General features: G+C 44.1%; 1 protein-coding gene across 11 annotated transcripts in view; it reads left to right on the forward strand.

Moving 5' to 3' along the window:
* The window catches only part of slmapa (sarcolemma associated protein a), a 66,514-nt gene that overhangs the window by 36,186 nt on the left and 13,148 nt on the right, over positions 1-17,180 (forward strand). For 4 of the 11 annotated variants that reach the window (XM_070549463.1, XM_070549465.1, XM_070549464.1 and 1 more), the window contains 12 exons: positions 1,005-1,041; positions 4,224-4,286; positions 4,399-4,494; positions 4,677-4,748; positions 4,833-4,973; positions 5,703-5,840; positions 6,081-6,249; positions 6,715-6,765; positions 7,793-7,900; positions 10,105-10,170; positions 13,565-13,624; positions 13,747-13,821. In XM_070549463.1, coding sequence (XP_070405564.1) covers positions 1,005-1,041; positions 4,224-4,286; positions 4,399-4,494; positions 4,677-4,748; positions 4,833-4,973; positions 5,703-5,840; positions 6,081-6,249; positions 6,715-6,765; positions 7,793-7,900; positions 10,105-10,170; positions 13,565-13,624; positions 13,747-13,821 — 1,076 coding nt within the window. The remainder of the gene's footprint in view (positions 1-1,004; positions 1,042-4,223; positions 4,287-4,398; positions 4,495-4,676; positions 4,749-4,832; positions 4,974-5,702; positions 5,841-6,080; positions 6,250-6,714; positions 6,766-7,792; positions 7,901-10,104; positions 10,171-13,564; positions 13,625-13,746; positions 13,822-17,180) is intronic. The other 7 variants (XM_070549468.1, XM_070549469.1, XM_070549473.1 and 4 more) reach the window with 4 other exon arrangements.

Here is a 17,180-nt window from a genome sequence, read left to right on the forward strand (position 1 = left end):
AGTGTTGTTAGGAGGAGTAAGCTGGTTAATATGAAATCTTTGTTGATTGTTCAGTACAAGAATTGGGAAACGAATGACAAGAACCACTAAATAATCAAAATTGCATAATAACTATATAATGAGATAGCTATATGTTGTTGTATGTGTCCCTAGTGACTGACTGCTGTCTGCATGTACTGTTTGGTGTATAAGGTATACATTATACTATTTATTATTTAGGCATGTCCTTACAACAAACTAAATTGGTGTTGTTATACTACAACTTAAATTATTCGAGCGTAGTGTAATTACTGCATGATTCTACCTGTGTTCAAGTTGATGATGACTAATTGTATTTAAGGTATTGTATAATGTGGGTATGGGTAATGTATATTATCCCATACTCTACTATTTATTATATTCTATTGTATATATTATGTAAATATGGCATTGATTTATTCCAGAGAGAGAGAGAGAGAGAGAGAGAGAGAGAGAGAGAGAGAGAGAGAGAGAGAGAGAGAGAGAGAGAGAGAGAGAGAGAGAGAGAGAGAGAGAGAGAGAGAGAGAGAGAGAGAGAGAGAGAGAGAGAGAGAGAGAGAGAGAGAGAGAGAGAGAGAGAGAGAGAGAGAGAGAGAGAGAGAGAGAGAGAGAGAGAGAGAGAGAGAGAGAGAGAGAGAGAGAGAGAGAGAGAGAGAGAGAGAGAGAGAGAGATTTATCTTTATCCCCATCTTTTCTAAGCTGTTTTTGTTTTTCTGTATTTTCAAATATAAAAATAATTGTGTACTGTATCTTTTGTTGTGTTTTTTGCTTGATATTTTGGCTTGAAATAAACCATTCATTCATTAATTGAAGCCACTTTGAAGCTGAGGTTGTATTCTTCATTCAGAATAAAGTTTTAGCTGAAGCAGAATAGGAAAACCAAATGCCACAGGACCTTCAAACATCGTCTCACTGCAGTTTCTCTCTGTTACACTCTGCTGTTTCCATGGTGAAAAACTGTTTTCTCTCCTTTTCTCCACTTTCAGTGTCATCCAGGCTCCATTACCACTACCTGTAGACAAGGTAAGACCAGAAGTCTGTTTTAGTTTCTTATCTCCTGTCCAGTTTTAAGGTGAACATGTTGCTAAACATCTGCTGGTGTTTTTGTTTCAATTAATTTATTACACACATATGGTATTTGCCCCCCCCCCTCTCTCTCTCTCTTGCTCTCTCTCTTGCTCTCTCTCTCTCTCTCACTCACACACACACACACACTCACACACACACACACACACACACACACACACACACACACACACACACACACAAATAGTCGTCTTATAGAGGAATGCAGGGATTAATGCTGGTCAGAGCTACAGATGAACACAATCATTACTTCTAGATTAAAAAAAATCATTCTTTTCCGTTTTATACACTTTGTGCCTTTGTGCGACCTTTTTAAATAATTTTTGTTTTAATAGTTATTAAATAAAAGTTCTGTACTTATCCTAATATTACCTTACCTTCAGTCTAAACATTTTTTAAATGAAGGGAAAATTGAATTATCTTTTATCTTTTTTTTTAGATTAACAGTAAATCCAACACGATTTATCTTCCTTGCTCTGAAATGCCACGACTTCTTTAATTTCCCTTCACTCTTGTCCTTTTCTAACTCAAGATTAGACTTGAGAACATCAAATGGACCAAGCTCTAGTTCAGCTGCGTTCTTTAATTTCTGGTAAAACAAGTTTGTCTGGCTGCTTTAATCTGATTCTGTTCTGTTCACATTGTACAACCTAAACTCAGCGGGTTGAACGTCTTAAATACCACTCAAGTGATGTTACTATTTTTTGGGAGGTATTTATCATATTTAGTGTTTGTTGTTGAACTCATGAGTGAATTATCACCAGAAAAACCTGTAAAAGTTGTTTCCAAACAAATGTACTTGTTTTCTACAGAGTAACAGTTTTATCAAGAAAAATTCATGTACGATTATGAGCTCTTTTTTTCCTAGCGAAAGCACGGTCGTGCATCCTCTCAAACATGTAACAGTGGCAGGCTTAATAGTTTATTGTGTGTAGTGCAACAGTGTACAATGTTTGTATCCTCTGCCTCCTCTCCACAGCGAGAACAGCAGAGCCTCAGTGTAGCCTGTTTGAGAAATGTAGGCTGATGTGTTTGAAAGGAACTGTGATCACATTTGAACCACATCTCATTTGTTGATGCTCCTTGGTCTCAGACGAGAAGCACTCATTCAGCTGAGATAACGCAGCTGCAAACAGTCGCTGTTTTCATTTTACTGTGTTAAATAAACCTTGTTTTATTCCACTAGACGGCAGTTAGACATCACACATTGAAACTAATTTTCGTCAATATCGGAAAAGTCTTCTTGGTTTGGAAGGATCATTCCCATCGGCAGGCTGTCAAACTTTAGATGTACAATGAAATGAGGAATCCTTTTGCTAGACATGGGCCAAATAGTTGGTGCCCTTCAGTCAATGAAAGGCAAACACACAATGTTCACAGAAATAACTTGAATCAAAAGAAATAATAAATAAAAATTCTATGAAATTGAACCAGTGAAAGTCACACAATGCTTTTCAGCCATGCTTCAACGGAATTATTAAATAAACTCATGGAACAGGCCTGGACAAAAACGATGGTACCCCAACTAACATCACTGCAATCAAATGATTCCTGTAACTGTCAGTGAGACTTCTGTACCTCTCAGCAGGTATTTTGGCCCACTCATCATGAGCAAGGGAGCCTTTTCCAGATGGCATGTTTCAGCTCCTTCCACAGATGCTTAATAGAATTGAGGTCCGGGCTCATAGAAGGCCACTTTAGAATAGTCCAGTGTTTTCCTCTTAACCATTCTTGGGTGTCTTAAGCTGTGTGGTTTGGGTCATTGTCCTGTTGCAAGACCCATGGCCTGCAACTGAGACTAAGCTTTCTGACACTGGCCAGCATATTTCTCTTTAGAATCTCTTGGTAGTCCTGAGATTTCATTGTACCCTGCACAGATTCAAGACACCCTGTTGCAGATGCAGCAAAGCAGTCCCAGAACATAACAGAGCCTCCTCCATGCTTCACAGTAGGGGCAGTGTTCTTTTCTTGATATGCTTCATTTTTTCCATCTGTGAACATAGAGCTGATGTCCCTTGGCCAAAAGTTCCATTTTTGTCTCATCTGTCCATAGGACATTCTCTCAGAAGCTTTGGGGCATTTCAACATGCAGGTTGGCATATTCCAGTCTGGCTTTTTTATGATTTGTTTTCAATAACGGGTGTCCTCCTTGGTCATATCCCTTATAGTCCACTTTGACACTGACATTGACAGGTGATGCGATCTGACACTGATGTTCCTTGAGCTTGAAGTTCACCTAGAATCTCTGCAGATGTTTTTCCTGTCTCTTTTGTTACCATTCAGACTATCTGTCTCTTTCACTAGTCATCAATTGTCCTCCTGCAGCCAAGTCCAGGGAGGTTGGCTACAGTCCCAATGATCTTAAATTTCTGAATAATATGTGCAACTGTAGTCACGGGAACATCTAGCTGCTTGGAGATGGTTTTATAGCCTTTACCTTTAACATGCTTGTCTATAATTTTCTTTCTAATCTGCTAAGACAACTCCTTCTTTCGCTTCCTCTGATCCATGTTGTGCGTGGTACACACCATGTCACCAGACATCACAGTGACTACCTGGAGCCCTATATGTGTAGGTCTACTGACTGATTACAAGATTGTAGACACCCATGACGCTAATTAGCGGACACCCCTTGAATTAACATGTCACTTTTGTCACATAATTCTCAGTCTTTTCCAGGGTAACATCATATGTGTTCAGGCCTGTTCCATGTGTTTGTTTTTTTATAATTCTGTTGAAGCATGGTTGAAAAGCAATGAAGCAATGAAACGGTTACATTTCATAAAATTTTTATTAGTTATTACCTTTGTCAGATTCAAGTTATTTCTGTGACCATCGTGTTATTTTTTTTTTCATTGACCCAACTGACGCTTGATCTTACACAGAAAATCAGAATTTTCCTAAAGGAAGTTCAAAAATTTGACTGGAAGAGTATTCCTGCTTTGACTCTGCTCTGAAGTTAAACCAGTATCAGACTGGCTCCAGAACCCCACCAGCACCTGGTTGAAAACATTTCTTTTCTTATTTCTGTTTTATTTGATTGCCTGTAAACAGCTTGCACCTCTACCTTTCAGTTCAAACAAACTATTGATGAGCTGTTATTGCTTTTTGTTATCTAGGTTGCAGCCAACACTCCCAGTATGTACTCTCAGGAACTGTTCCAGCTCTCCCAGTATTTACAGGTACTTCACTGACATCTGCTGGTTGGTCTGTGGATCTACATCGAGACCGATGAATGTTATTTATCTCTCTGTGGTATTGAACTCCTTCTTCTTGGCTGTCTCGTTTCTGCAGGAGGCCTTACACAGAGAACAGATGTTGGAGCAGAAGTTGGCCACTCTGCAGCGCCTGCTAAGCACCACACAGGAGGCCTCGGAGAGCAGCTGGCAGGTAGGAAACGGTCACCTTCCTTCTTCACCTACATCCTACAGACAAAACAGATACCAAGTGTAAGGGTTTATCCTCAGTAGACCTGTTCTCTGCTGTCTTTAAAATAAATGCTTTTTCTGTCTGGAGTTCAAGTTCATTAAATGAGAAGTTTTCAACCACAGTAACTAGTTTGTCTCATCCAGGCTCTGATCGATGAGGACCGCCTCCTCTCCAGACTGGAAGTGATGGGCAGTCAGTTACAGGCGTACTCTAAGGTGATGGGTGAACACAGTCAAACATTTAGCTCACTCAAATCAGCATGTTACCATTCAGTATTGATGTGTGGTTTTCTCTCACAGTCCCAGACGGAAGAAGGGATCCGTAAGGAGCTCTTGGCTCTTCAGGAGGACAAACACAACTATGAGACAACAGCAAAGGAGTCTCTGAGGAGAGTCCTGCAGGAGAAGATTGAGGTGGTCAGGAAGTTGTCAGAGGTTGAGGTGGGTTAATAGCCACATTCACACAGCAAATAAAAGTGTCACAAATCTGACTTTTTCAAATCTAAGCCGCTTTCACATCAGATCCTTAATCAGGTACATATCTCAGTCTTAACGTTCATGTCACGTTACATCCACCTTTCACATCCCTGATCTTTGGCTGGCGACTCAAATCTTCACCAGAGGAGGCAAAAATCATAAATGTAAACAATAAACAAACACGGTTCTGTTCACCACGTAGTCATGATTCTGTCAGCTCTGATAGCACAACTGATAAACACACCAACATGTGCAGCATTCATATTCGCACGCATGAACAGAGCTAGTCACGTGTGACATCACATCTTGTGTACCTGGGGTCTCTTCAGTGCTGTAGACTGATAACACGAGTCTAATTGCTGTTTTGTTTTAGTTACAATGGGAACAAACAGATAAATGCATTTCAGCATAAAATCAGACTTGAGTTCTAAGACCGGCAGTTTGAACATAACCTTTAACCTCATCTAGCCTCTGCAGACTGCTTTACAACCTAGTTTAATGCCCATATTTGCACTCATGTAGAGGTGCAGCACTTTTCATTCCCCACAAAGACAATTTGAGCTAATTAGAGGCAGCGTGATGTCTCTGTCTCACCCACTGATGCTGTGGAGGATTCATAGGTTGAACCACATGGTTGTGTCACTGAACCACAGCTGCTGTTTGTTCATAAAAAAAAATTGTTACGTTCTGCAGCGCGCTCTCAGTAACACCGAGGATGAGTGTACCCACCTGAAGGAGATGTCAGAGAGGGGCCAGGAGGAGCTGAGGGAGCTGGCTAACAAATACAACGCTGCTGTCAACGAGATCAAAGAGCTCACTGACAAAATTAAGGTACCTAAACAAACAGGTCAGGATTAACGAGAATTAAGTCAGCATAGAAACGTCTTTTGAAAGCTTTGTTTGTGTGTTTAAAACTAAAATGTATTATTTTATTTCTTACCTCATGTTTTCTTTCTTTTATCTTTCAAAACAACTCTTTTCTTTTTTATTTCATCTGCTTGTTTTATTTCTGGTTTGCTTCACACTCGTCTCCCCTTCCTGATTTTTGCTGCTCCTTTTCTTCTCCTCCAGGCAGCCGAGGGCAGGCAGGAGGAGCTGACTCAGCAGGGGGCAACAGAGAAAAGGGAGATGGAGATGCGAATTGAAGAGATGGAGGAGAAGGAGCAGGTTCTCCAGGCTCGTATTGAGGCTCTGCAGGCTGACAACGACTTTACAAACGAGAGACTCGCGGCCCTCCAAGGTACAAATTAGTTCATCAGACAGTTACCCTGACAGATTTACTTTGTCCTTACTTCTAACCTCTTTAATCCAACCTTTAATCATATATTTTATCATAATTTCCATAATTAACCTCAAAGTGAATCATGTCCTCCATGTTGATGTTTCCAAACCCTGGTCCTCAGGGCACACTGACCTACATGTTTCCCGTGCTTCCGCACACCTTATTGCCTCCTCAGGAGGACATCAAGTGCTGCAGATGCCTGTTAATCCCTCATTCATTTAAGTCAGGTGTCTGGCAGCAGGGAAACACTGATGTTTAAAAAGGACAACATGGAAAACATGCAGGACAGTGTGCCTTGAGGACCAGTTAGGAAACACTGTGCTATGTGACACTATGAAGACAAATACTTGTAGATCAGAAGCTGGATCAGCAGTGTCTCATCAGATCTACTTCTGTAAGTTACTACTTTGCTGTTGTTTACAGTGCGGTTAGAACAGCTACAAGAGAAAAGCATTAAAGAGAACAACAGTCTTGGTGAGTCCACGTGTCTCCAGTCTGCTGTGAGACAAAGGTTGTGTGTCTGTGGCCGTTCACTTCACACGTTCATCCTGCACTAACGATGCATGCCACCCTGCTGCATGATATTCCTTTTCCTGTTGCTCACCGTTCTTGCAGCTCTTCTTTGTTCATTTGTTTCCTACGGTGGGATTCTGGTCGTTCATCTTCTGTTTTCATCTTGGAGGTGGTGGGATGTTCACACTCAGCCTGTCTTCCAGGAATAGGACAAGAAATGATTCATAAAGAGATTACAGATAAATCCACAAACACCTGAAAGTGTGTTGACTCCGTTTTACAGGCTTGGAGAGACACAAACTCCCCCCATTTTATGTTTTTAATTAAAGATCTAAAGAACTGTTTTTTGTTTTAGAGTAATGTTTCCTCTTCACATTAGAATATTTTATTATATCAGGCTTCAGAACAATTAAATATAGAAACTAGACATTAAATAAAAACCAGTCAAAAACACAAAGCTTTGTAAGAGGCCAGAGTCATCGTCCACATGAATGTTTATTAGAAAAAAAGACAAATTGTTCTTTTTCTCCCACTAAGTGGGTTTAAAACGTAGCTGTGAGTGTGACCATGTCGCTAAAATCAATCTAACTGGATTTTCGAAGTCTCTGGGAATGTTTTGCGTTTCTAAAACAACACAGTCATTTATTTTAGCCACTGGGTGTGTTTCAGTCTGAGAAGGGTTGTCCGTGGGGACGTGTTGTCCACTCTTAATGGGCTTGTTTGATAGTCTGGGTTGTTTCCACAGTTTTCAAACTGTCCACTGCTTTTGTTTATTCTTCTTGGGGAAATTAAAGAAGCTTTTGGTCACTGATTGACTCCTGGTGATTGAATGTCGACGCCATCCTTTTAGGTGACTGTTCACTGCTCACTTTGCCACAGCAGCCACATTTCTCAGGAGCCCTCCATCATTTAGACTTTGTGCTGTGCATGTGTGTAGCTGGTAGAGCCTCCGACAAAATGGTGTGTGTCTGATCTGGTCACATGACAGATGTCGACACGGTCTCCCGTGGACCCGTAGAGGAACCTGTCGAAGACAAACTGAACCTGGAGACGGCTGAGAGCCAAGACGAAGATGAGCGGGATTCAGATACTGATGGTAGTTAGTTTAATTGTCATAACAGAATAAAATATCAAGCACGTTTTTGTCTTCAGAATGAAAGACAATAAGCCCTTTATGCTTTCAAATAAAGAAGGAATCAATGTTATATTTGAGTTCTTTCTAGGGATTGTTTGTTAATTTGATTTATGTTAAAAACAAATGTAGAAAACTAGATAAGAGTTCATGTTAATCACCAGTGATGTATTTGATTCAAAAACAAACATGTTTAAAAGGTGGAACAAAGTTTGGTTCCAGAGGAATTTAGTAGAAATGTAAATATAAGAAACGGGTTTGCTTATTAGGCTGCCTGTTTGAGTTCTCTGTCCAGAAGAAACGTGATTAATAATAATAATCCCTTCATGCTTTTCTTTGTTTCAGTTGTGAAGCAAATAATGTTTGGGTGTTGAGAATTAGTTTCAGTGTTCACGCTCACAAAAGACATCTCAATGTAAAACGGTTGGCTAGTCTGCAGTTGTTTGTTGTTCTGGCAGGAGTTCTGGTACCAGAACCACCGTGTTTTACTCTCGGAAACAAGTTGTTGCTTTTTTATCTTTGATTTCTTCCCCATCTGTCTGGCCAGCGCCTGTCTGTCCATCTAGTTTTTGTCTGTCTATAATTCGTCAGCACTGCCATGCTTTAATTGCTTTTATCTGTCTCATTGTCCTCACTGTGGCATTACTCATAAAACATTACTGTTTGGGATTTATGCTTCAATCTTTCTATTATGATTCTGCTTCTTCAGTCCAGGAAATTACAATGTTGAGAGCTTCACTAGGGGTGTAACGGCACGCCTGTAAACCCTTCTTTCCACCGGAGCCGTCAGCAGCGCGAGTCGGCCGCGTCTCAGGAGCAGCATGTCACGGCCCTTACGCGCTGGTTCTATTTTCTACGCGCGACACCTCTGAAACGGGTCAAGTTCGACATTTTTGGGGAAGGAAAGACAGGAAATCGGATGCGGAAACGGAGCGAAGCTCCCGAGATTTTCAGAATAAAGAAACGTACTGCCTTCCGGTTACTTTACTTTAAAAAAAAGTGACTAGCTGTGCGGCCCCGTGAGAAGTTATCACCTAGCTAGCGGTCTCCTTTGTGTTTCAGGTCCGTTTTGGCGATTATAAAACGGACAGAACATAAAACACAAACCATGTTGTAATTTTCTCCTGCTTGTTGTTGTGTTTACTGACGAAGTCACTCATGTGACTTCGTGCTCTGTCGGTGACAGCTGCTCCCCTGCTGCTTCGCGTCTCGTGGGAAGGGCCAAGCAGCAGCTTACGCGAGCAAGACGTGCTGCTGCAGTAACTTGCTGCTGACGGCTCCGGTGGAAAGAAGGGGTAATCCCGGTTTGGTACATACCTCGGTTTCAATGTCACGGTTCGATTTTCTCAGCTGTAACAGAAACATCAGGCAGAATTTTTGAAAAGTTTAGGAAATTAACTTTCTATATTTTCTTAATGCAGCATCAGGAGTTCCAGCTTGTAGCCTTGATCAGGTTCATTCAACCATCACATGTTTGATAAAAATATGAATTTGTCCACATTGTCTGCTGAAAGGACAGATCTGTTGGTAGTTGCAGTTCAATTCAATTCAAAATACTTTATTTATTTTGCCTCCAGACCTAATGGGGACAGAGGCAGCCTGCATCACTGCTAAGTATGAACTTCTATTTAACATTGTCATGGTTGCTAGGCGATGATACTTAAGCCAATGTTAGGGCAGGGATAAATCTGAAGGCTAGACCTTCAAATTTCACAGTCGCTCACTTTCAGTAAACGAAGGACTGGTGTCTGGTACCGACACCAGCCTCCCTAGACCGGGTAGGTCGGGTCCTTCGAAGGATGCAGCCTCTGAATTGGGACACAGCTGCATGTGTTGTTGGGTAAAATTAATGTTACATGTCTGTGGGGGAACCTGGTACACTCTGTCCCTTACTGAACTCTGAATATGATACATGTATCGTTACACCCCTAGTCTTTATACAAACGTATGTATGAATGTAAAAGATCAGCATTCAACTAATTTGTTTTCTGATTTAAAATTTTTATACTATCATACAAATAATAATGAGATTAAGAAGCCCTGCTTCAAACAAAGATCACGTTTGTGTCTGAGGTCCAGCTCTATCTGGTACTGATGAGCAGAGTCGGTAAGGTCTAAGTTCTGCCCGGCTCCAGTCTGATGGTTGTGGTCCTCTGTGTCTCTGTCAGACAACTGTCATGTCAACAACAGTGGAGGAGACTCACCTAGAACCCCACAGTTGATTGAGTGTCCGCGTGAGTACAAACATGCCCTTCAGATGTTTACAGATACACACTCTTTATCTTCTACCTGCTGCTCTACGGAGGCTCGTTGCTGTCAGGAAGAGCACCAAAACAGAAGTCAACAAGGAAGAGAGTTGGTCTAAGGGCCAGTATCGTGTTTCTTTATTAAAACTTAAGAATTGTTTTTTTATTTATTGGAGAGGAAACTTTCTTTGTAATGTTTGGGTGCAGATAGTTAATATATATGAAAATAGTTATAGTTTCATACAACAAATTGCTGGACAAAGAGAATGTATTTAAAGTTTCTGGATGCTAAGACACACACGTTTTTAAAAAACAGCAAATTTAGCAGTACGACACCTTTTATTGTTGTTTACATACAGGTGCAACCTGTTTTAGGGAGGGTAATACTGCAGGGGTGCTTTGATGGTTTTAACGTGGATTTACACAGTCAGACAAAAGCCTGAACGATTTGTTCACATTCATGTCTGTTTTATTGGAGATTGTTGACCCTAAATGACCTGTTGTGGAAGGATTGGACGTTCAATCACCAACTTTATTCTTCCGAAGAAAACAAAGAAATCGATAAGCCAGATTTCTGGCTGATGTCTTACTAGTGTTCAAGAATCCGTTGAGTGCTTAATAGATTTTTAGCGCAGCATAATTTTTCTCTATATTATAACCTTTTATAGATTTTTGCTGGATTAGTTCTGCAAAATGAATGCTCGATGATCGACTTCGTTGTTGTTTCATCTGACCTGCGGCCGCATGTCTTGGATACTCGGGTGAAGAGGGGGCAGAGCTGTCAACTGACCACTACCTGGTGGTGAGTTGGCTCAGATGGTGGGGAGGATGCTGGTCAGACCAGGCAGTCCCAAACGTATCGTGAGGGTCTGCTGGGAACATCTGGCAGAGTCTCCTGTCAGAAGGAGCTTCAATTCTCACCTCCAACAGAACTTCCAAAATGTTCCGGGGGTGGTGGGGGACATTGAGTCTGAATGGACCCTGTTCCGTGCCTCCGTTGTTGAGGCGGCCGACCAGAGCTGTGGTCGCAGGATCGTCAGTGCCTTTTGTGGTGGCAACCCCCGAACCCGCTGGTGGACACCAGTGGTTAGGGATGCTGTCAAGCTGAAGAAAGAGTCCTATCAGTTCTTTTGGTCTGTGGGACTCCAGAGGCAGCTGACGGGTACCGGCAGTCCGAGCGGAACGTGGCTCGGGTGGTCACCAAGGCAAAAACCTGGGCATGGGAGGAGTTTGGTGAGACCATGGAGCAAGACTTCCGTATGGCTTCGAGGAGATTCTGGTCCACCATCCAGCGCCTCAGGCGGGGAAAGCAGTGCACTACCAACACTATCTGTAGTAGGGACGGTGTGCTGCTGACCTCTACTCAGGACGTTGTGGATCAGTGTGCAGAATACTTCGAAGATCTCCTCAATCCCACAGAAGCGTCTTCCAGTGAGGAAGCAGAGTCTGGGGACTTTGGGTTGGCCTCTCAAATCTCTGGTGCTGAGGTCACTGAGGTAGATAAAAAGCTCCTCTGTGGCAAGGCTCCAAGGGTGGATGAGATCCGCCTGGAGTTCCTTAAGGCTCTGGATGTTGTGGGGCTGTGTTGGCTGACGCGGCTCTGCAATATCTCGTGGACATCGGGGGCAGTTCCACTGGACTGGCAGACCGGGGTGGTGGTTCCCTTATTTAAAAAGGAGGACTGCAGGGTGTGTTCCAACTACAGGGGGATCACACTCCTGAGTCTTCCTGGTAAGGTCTATTCAGGGGTTCTGGAGAGGAGGGTCCATCGGATTGTTGAACCTCAGATTAAGGAGGAGCAATGTGGTTTTCGTCCTGGCCGTGGAACACTGGACCAGCTCTATACCCTTAGGGGATCCTGGAGGGTGCATGGGAATTTGCCCAACCAGTCTACATGTGTTTTGTGGATTTTGAGAAGGCGTTTGACTGCGTCCCTTGGGGGGCCCTGTGGGGGGTACTCTGGGAGTATGGGGTACCAGGCCCTCTGATACGGGCTGTTAGGTCCCTGTATGACCGGTGTCAAAGCTTGGTCCGCATTGCCGGGAGTAAGTTGGGCTCGTTCCCAGAGAGAGTTGGACTCTGCCAAGGCTGTCCTTTGTCACCGATTCTGTTCATAACCTTAATGGACAGGATTTCTAGGCGCAGCCAATGTGTGGAGGGCATCCATTTTGGTGGCCTGAGGATCAGTTCTCTGCTTTTTGCGGATGATGTGGTCTTGTTGGCTTCATCAGAACATGATCTTCAGCTTTCGCTGGAGCGGTTCGCAGCCAAGTGTGAAGCAGCTGGGATGAGAATCAGCTCCTCTAAATCTGAGACCATGGTCTTGGTTCAGAAAAGGGTAGAATGCCTTCTCCAGGTCAGGGATGAGGTCCTGCCCCAAGTGGAGGATTTTAAGTATCTCGGGGTCTTGTTCACGAGTGAGGGAAAACTGGAGCGTGAGATCGATAGGCGGATTGGTGCTGCATCTGCAGTGATGCGGGCGTTGTACCGGTCTGTTGTGGTGAAAAGAGAGCTGAGTCAGAAGGCAAAGCTCTCGATTTACCGGTCGATCTACGTTCCTACCCTCACCTATGGTCATGAGCTTTGGGTAGTGACCGAAAGAACGAGATCGTGGATACAAGCGGCTGAAATGAGTTTTCTCCGCAGAGTGGCTGGGCTCACCTTCGAGATGGGGTGAGAAGCTCTGTCATTCGGGAGGGGCTCGGAGTAGACCCGTTGCTCCTCCACATCGAGAGGAGCCAGGTGAGGTGGCTCGGGCATCTGGTCAGGATGCCTCCTGGACGCCTCCCTGGTGAGGTTTACTGGGCACGTCCAACCGGGAGGAGACCTAAAGGTAGACCCAGGACACGGGGGAGCGACTATGTCTCTCACCTGGCCAGGGAATACCTTGGGATTCCCCCAGAGGAGCTGGCCCAAGTGGCTGGGGAGAGGGAAGTCTGGGCCTCTCGCCTTGTCACCACTTTACTGAGCTCCAATATTTACCAATTGGTGTCATTTGTGTTTTAGTGTAAATATGAATCTGTGAACTGAGCGTTTAGGAGAAGATGGGCAAAAATGACATCAGTTAGACAATTAAAAATAGTATTGCTGCATTTTAGACTTTGATGTTTTGCTCATTTATAATCTCTAATCTGGTCTACCTGCAGGTGTTAATCTCATTGTTGATTTCATCAGTTGTCGATCCACAAGAGCTAATTAATCATTTCATAAACTCACCGCAGGTTTTTTTGGTTGTTTTTGTCATTTATTGACATCACAGTGATAATTGCTGATTTATTTTATCCTGATACTAACCTTCAACATTTCTGCATGAAATCATGAAAAAATAGCAAAGTATATTTAATGGGATAATTTTTATACTCTGATTTTTGTGTCTTTGCAGCTGTAAAGCAGCTGAAGGAGACTGTGAGCTCTTCAATACACAAACTGGCCAACTTTGATGGTGAGCGTTTTAATAAACCATAATTATTTAGGTAGAAATATCTTGTGTGAATACAAGAAACTTGTGTAAAATTGTTGGTTAAAACATAAAAACACATCTCTACTTTGTATTCATGATTGCAGAAGTTATGGACTCCCACCTGCAAAACAACCAAACTACAGAAGACAACATCCTGGCCAGTCCTGATCGACTAAAAGGTAAAAATTACAGAACTAAGAGAGTGGAAATTCTATCTTTTTGAAGGCGTTCACAAGGATTTGAGCTGATGGCTATATAGAGCACGAGCCATTCCAGGTTAAATTTCATCCATTTAAATTAACTCGTAGCTTAAAAAAATTCCCATTTGAAGCAAACGCTGTACCATTTAAACCAGCTGTCACACCAGAGCTGAGTGCCGAGAGATGTTCATTCCTGAAAGTTTTTCAATCCAGCATCAGGACTTTCTAGTTAATCGAATTTAAACTAAATATTCTGTAAATTATAGTTCTAATCTATCAGCAGGTCAAAGCTGAACAAGTCAGAAATCATGACCTGCCCTCTAAATCTGTGCATTTCTACAAAAAAAAAAAACTGAAAACAAAACTGCTGTTGGGGCGGCAGCGAGGAGGTGGAACAGGTCGTCCAGTAATCGGAGGATCACTGGTTTCAACAAGCCCAGTTTTATTTCTATAGCACATTTAAAACAGCACGGCAGCTGACCAAGTGCTGAACAATAAGAACAGAACGCATAAAAATAAAATACAAATCACAAAATTGACACGGCAAATCAATTAAAATAATAAATGTCCAAAAGCTTGACTAAAATTATGTGATTTCAGGGCTGCTTTAAACCGGGCTAACAAGAGGTCTGCCTCACATGAAGTGGAAGTTCATCCAAAGTTTTGGGACGGCAAATGAGAAAGCTCACTTCCCCTCTGGTCTTACAGGAGTACTTGGTCAGGGGGCACGTATGGGATGAGCAGCTCAGACAGATACGAGGGGCCAAATCGTTAGTAAACAAACATTAGAACCATAAACTGAATCTGGTACCATACCATACCACCTTTATTTATATAGCACTTTAAAAACACAGCCATACGGCTGACCAAAGTGCTGAACTGTCGCACAATAACAGAGATAGAAAACATAAAACAGTACTATGAAATATGTAACGGAATTGAAGTGATGTAACTATCTAAAGTTGTATTTTAATACACTGTTAGTAGTTCACTTTTTATAAACAGAAGAGTAGGCTGTTTTTATCATCAGGGAGTTTAATTAAACACTCTGTATTGACTTTGAGACAAGAAAAGAGAGAGAGATGGGATCGTTTGAGAATCTTTAATTTCTGAATTATAAATTCTAAACAATCTACCAGGACTACTCTGTGATGGATGAGAATGGATTCGGATGTTGTGTTGGTGCGTGTGTGTGTGTGTGTGTCTGGTTCAGATTCTCTAGGCTGACGTCAAAGAATCTGGTCGTCTTTGTTATGACTAGATATCACGAGGCTTATAAAGTGATGACATGAGCCGCTATTTTGCCGTGTACGTACCCAGTGGGGGTCTCCCAGGTAGATCAGGAAATGCCAGGTCTGGAGACCTCGGATGTACGATGGAGCTGTCGGTGCAGCGATCACAACGTTTCAAAGCCCGTCTGGAGGGTCGACCCCGGTACCGTTCGTCGGCGTCAGCAGGTGCTCTTATTTTGAAAGGACGTCGTCTGGTTGTTAAACGACGAAAATCTCCCGCTTCACAGTTCTTAGTTTAAAGAAGAAAACACATCTGGCCAGGCTGCGCTTTTCTTTAGGATGATGGTGAATAGAACTGAAGTCAAAATGGAACTGACTTAAAATGGCGTTGCCTTGTTTTATATCTCTGAATTGTTGATAAGTTGAACCGTCACCTTATCGTGGTGGAGGAGTTTGAGTGCCCTAATGATCCTAGGAGCTATGTTGCCTGGGGCACTTAGTGCCCCTGGTAGGGTCTCCCATGACAAATTGGTCTTAGGTGAAGGGTGAGACAAAGAACGGTTCGAAGGATCTTTCATGGCGGTGAAAACGAAGAGTCGGAGTACCCGGCCCGGAGGGTTACCGGGGTCCCACCCTGGAGCCAGGCCTGGGGTTGGGGCCCGTGAGCGAGCGCCTGGTGGCCGGGCTTTCGCCCATGGGGCCCGGCCGGGCCCAGCCCGAACCGGATACATGGGCTCGTCCAACTGTGGACCCACCACCCGCAGGAGGAACATGAAGGGTCCGGTGCAATGTGAATCGGGTGGCAGACCAAGGCGGGAGCCTTGGCGGTCCAATCCCCGGACAAGGAAACTAGTTTTTGGGACATGGAACGTCACCTCGCTGGCGGGGAAGGAGCCGGAGCTTGTGGCAGAGGTTGAGCGGTACCGGCTAGATATAGTCGGACTCACCTCGACACATTGCATTGGCTCTGGAACCCGAGACCTGGAGAGGGGTTGGACACTCTACTTTGCTGGAGTTGCTCCGGGTGAGAGGCGGAGGGCTGGGGTTGGCTTTTTGTTAGCCCCGAGACTCTCTGCCTGTGTGTTGGGGTTTACCCCGGGGGACAAGAGGGTAGCTTCCTTGCGCCTTCGGGTCGGGGAACGGGTCCTGACTGTTGTTTGTGCGTATGGGCCAAATATCAGTTCAGAGTACCCACCCTTTTTGGAGTCCCTGGGACGAGTGCTAGATAGTGCTCCATCAGGGGACTCCATTGTCCTGCTGGGGGACTTCAATGCTCACGTGGGCAATGACAGCTTGACCTGGAGGGGTGTGATTGGGAGGAACGGCCCACCTGATCAGAACTCGAGCGGTGTTTTGTTATTGGACTTCTGTGCAAGCCGCAGTTTGGCCATAACGAACACCATGTTCGAACATAAGGATGCCCACCGGTACACTTGGTACCAGGGCAGCCTAGGTCACAGGTCGATGATAGATTTTGTAGTCGTATCATCTGACCTGCGACCGTATGTTTTGGACACCCGAGTGAAGAGAGGGGCGGAGCTGTCAACTGATCACCACCTGGTGGTGAGTTGGATCAGATGGCAAGGGAACATGCCGCGTAGACCTGGCAGACCCAAACGCATAGTGAGGGTCTGCTGGGAACGCCTGGCAGAAGAACCTGTCAAGACGGTCTTCAACTCCCACCTCCGGCAGAGCTTTGACCACGTCCCGAGAGCAGTGGGGGACATTGAGTCCGAGTGGGCCTTGTTCCACTCTGCGATTGTCGAGGCGGCTGTTGCTAGCTGTGGTCGTAAGGTGGTCGGTGCCAGTCGTGGTGGCAACCCCCGTACCCGCTGGTGGACACCAGAGGTTCAGGGAGCCGTCAGGCTGAAGAAGGAGGCCTACAGGGCGTGGCTGGTCTGTGGGTCTCCGGAGGCAGCAGACAGGTACCGGATAGCCAAGCGGGGTGCAGCAGTGGCAGTTGCCGAGGCAAAATCTCGGGCGTGGGAGGAGTTTGGTGAGGCCATGGAGAAAGACTATCGATCGGCTCCAAAGAGGTTCTGGCAAACTGTCCGGCGCCTCAGGAGAGGAAGGCAGCAACTCGCTCACACTGTTTACAGTGGGGAT

This window comes from Nothobranchius furzeri, chromosome 3 (assembly GCF_043380555.1).
Source record: "Nothobranchius furzeri strain GRZ-AD chromosome 3, NfurGRZ-RIMD1, whole genome shotgun sequence".
In the NCBI taxonomy this organism is placed as follows: Eukaryota; Metazoa; Chordata; class Actinopteri; order Cyprinodontiformes; family Nothobranchiidae; genus Nothobranchius; species Nothobranchius furzeri.